Genomic DNA, 2,677 nt, shown 5'->3' with positions numbered 1-2,677 from the left:
GAACACAGTTATGCGGATCACAAGATAAATTGTCGATCTAGCAGAGTGAGCGAGCTCTTCGTGGCTCACGCCGATCCAGCAAGACGAGCCAAAGCCACTACATGAATCAAGCAGCCCTTTACTTCTTGTACCCTTTGTTATGTATAGTACGCCAACACTTGTCAGCTTGTTCAATGGGACTTAGAGCGACTTTGGCTTTACATGAAACTACATTTTGTGTTTGACAAAGTTAATATAAAAATATCAGATTTATTGAAACCAAATAAGTATAATTTATTTTTTTCCATTTTAATTCTTGTGTTATACATATAGATACTCTTTTGAATTTAATCAAACTTTAGATAGTTTGGCTAAATATAGAAAACTGAAGTCGTCAGCACTTGGAGAGAGCCGTCAGCACTTGGGTAGCAGGACGTGATTCTTGATTAGGTCGTCCAGGTTGATCAACGCCCTGCCGCCAGGCAGCGTCGCCCGAACGGCGGCCTCCTTCCACTCGTCCGCCCTCCGCTTCATCTCCCTCCCCTTGTCGCCGGCCATTGCCTCTCGTATCGTTGCCTCGAGAGCCTCCCGCCGCACGTCGCCGTCGACCTCCACCCCCACACCCCACTCGGTGCACGCGTACCGACGGTTGGTCTGCTGCTCCGCGAAGAAGGGCCAGCACAGCATGGGCACGCCCGCGCTGAGGCTCTCCGTCATGGAGTTCCACCCGCTGTGCGTCAGGAACACCCCCACCGCCGGGTGCCGCAGCACCGCCTCCTGCTCGCACCAGCTCGCCAGGAGGCACCTGCCCTTGGTGGACTCCACGAACTCGGGTGGCAGCACGGCGGTCTCGCCCTTCACCAGGTCGGGCCGGATGATCCACAGGAAGTCGTAGCCGCTGCTCGCCAGCCCCCACGCGAACTCCACCAGGTCCTGGTTCGACATGGTGGTGACGCACCCGTAGTTCACGTACACCACCGACCGGGCCGCCCTGCCGTCCAGCCACCGCAGGCACGTGTGGTCTTCCTTCCAGAGGCTGGCGCGGACCGTGCCGAGCGCTGCTGCGTCGACGACGACGCCAGGGTCAGGGACGGCGGCGGTCAACCGCTCGAGGAGGAGACTGAGCGGGCCGATGGTGTAGACGGGCGGCAGGATGGCGCGCATGGCGTCGAGCGCCGTCGGCTCGAGCTCGTCGAAGGTGTTGAGGATGACGGCGGTGGCGGCGTTCGCGCGCGACACCTCGTGCATCACGAACTCGAGCAGGATGTCGCCGCGCTGCATCGTGTAGATGAAGTTCGGGAAGTCCCTGAGCCGCATGTGCTTGCTCATCCCGCGCGCCCACCCCACCGGCGTGTCCAGGTACCCGTTCGTCAGCTGCGCTTCGTCTGCAGCATGCATGCTCTAATCGATCACAGACATGACGACGATATGCGTATATCCGAAATGCAAGTTCCTTGTTTCGCCTAGCGCATCAGTCATCAGTCATCACTAAGGGACGAACCTTTGAGAGGCGCGAGGCCTTCGTCCATGAGGAGCTGGAAGTGGCGGTAGCCCATGTAGCCACAGGCGCTGGCCGTCCAGAAGAGCAGGCACGGCACGCCGATCTCCTTGGCAGCGTCCAAGCCGAAGCTCATGACGTTGTCCGCCACGACGCACGTCACCGGCGGCACCCCGCCATCGCCATCGTCGTTGAGGCGGTCGAGCAGGCTCTTGAGGTGCGGGAGGCAGGTCTTCATGGTGGAGTCACAGAGCGCGGCCGGGTCCTGCGTGGCGTCGGCGTCCGAGTGCGGCAGGCCGTCGGGGATGGTGGCGAAGCGGAAGCACGGCAGGCCCGCGACGGCCTGGGGGCCCCGGGACCGGATGAGGCGGCGGTGGTTGTACTCGGTGTTGACGAAGGTGACGTGGAAGCCCTTGCAGTAGAGGACCTTGGCCAGCTTCATCATCGGCGTCACGTGGCCCTGCGCCGGCAACGGGACGCACACCGCGTGCGGCTTGTCGCCGGCTGCCATCTCTCGTCGGCCGGAAAGGAGAGAGTAATGCTGCGTGCTGTGTTCAGGAATTTTCTGTGGAGTGAGAGTGGTCTATCTTCTGGATTGCTGGCGCTAATATAATACAGATACAGACGTGACGTTTTGAATCTCTCTTGCATTGGCAACCACTAAGGCTACGTTCGTTTGTTACACAATGGTGACCAGGAACAATTCTAGCAGTAGCAGGATTCCTAAGCTAATTTATATAGGCTTTGATGACGTGAATTGGGCTAAACGAACGAGTCCTAATAAAGAAACGAAGACGCTGATATTATCTGTTGGTGCAGCTTAGTAGAAAGGTTATTTTCTTAGAGTTCTATATTTTAGGCACTTGAATTTCAGCAAATAATTTTAGACAACCAAATATTACAACTAAAAGCACAACTCATAAAAAATAACTCAATTTTTTTATAACCAAATAATAACAAAACTGCATATTACATGAATAACAATAAAAACAGACACCTAAAATATATGAGAAGCAATTTTTTAGTTCGACATAAGGTAATCATTAGATTTTCTTCATGCCTTTCCCTTAAAAAATACTCCTACATCCCTCATAAATGACCATGTTGCTTGTCCGAAATAATTTTTTAAACGAACATATAGAAACAAAAGTTTTCAACGTACAAACATTTATGCTTATACGTACATCTCAACAACTATTT

The 2,677-nt window shown here is 53.9% G+C and overlaps 1 protein-coding gene across 1 annotated transcript; it reads right to left on the bottom strand.

The window, feature by feature from the left end:
* Window positions 1–263: 263 nt before the first annotated feature.
* Window positions 264–2,161, bottom strand: LOC136467217 (7-deoxyloganetin glucosyltransferase-like). Its single transcript, XM_066465819.1, has 2 exons — window positions 1,481–2,161; window positions 264–1,364 (listed from the first exon to the last, which is right to left on the bottom strand). The coding sequence occupies exons 1-2, from the start codon at window positions 1,986–1,988 to the stop codon at window positions 394–396; spliced, it is 1,479 nt and encodes a 492-aa protein (XP_066321916.1). The 5' UTR covers window positions 1,989–2,161; the 3' UTR covers window positions 264–393.
* Between the last annotated feature and the right edge of the window lie 516 nt (window positions 2,162–2,677).

This window comes from Miscanthus floridulus, chromosome 7 (genome assembly GCF_019320115.1).
Source record: "Miscanthus floridulus cultivar M001 chromosome 7, ASM1932011v1, whole genome shotgun sequence".
NCBI lineage: Eukaryota > Viridiplantae > Streptophyta > Magnoliopsida > Poales > Poaceae > Miscanthus > Miscanthus floridulus.
This window is presented reverse-complemented; position numbering and strand designations above follow the sequence as displayed.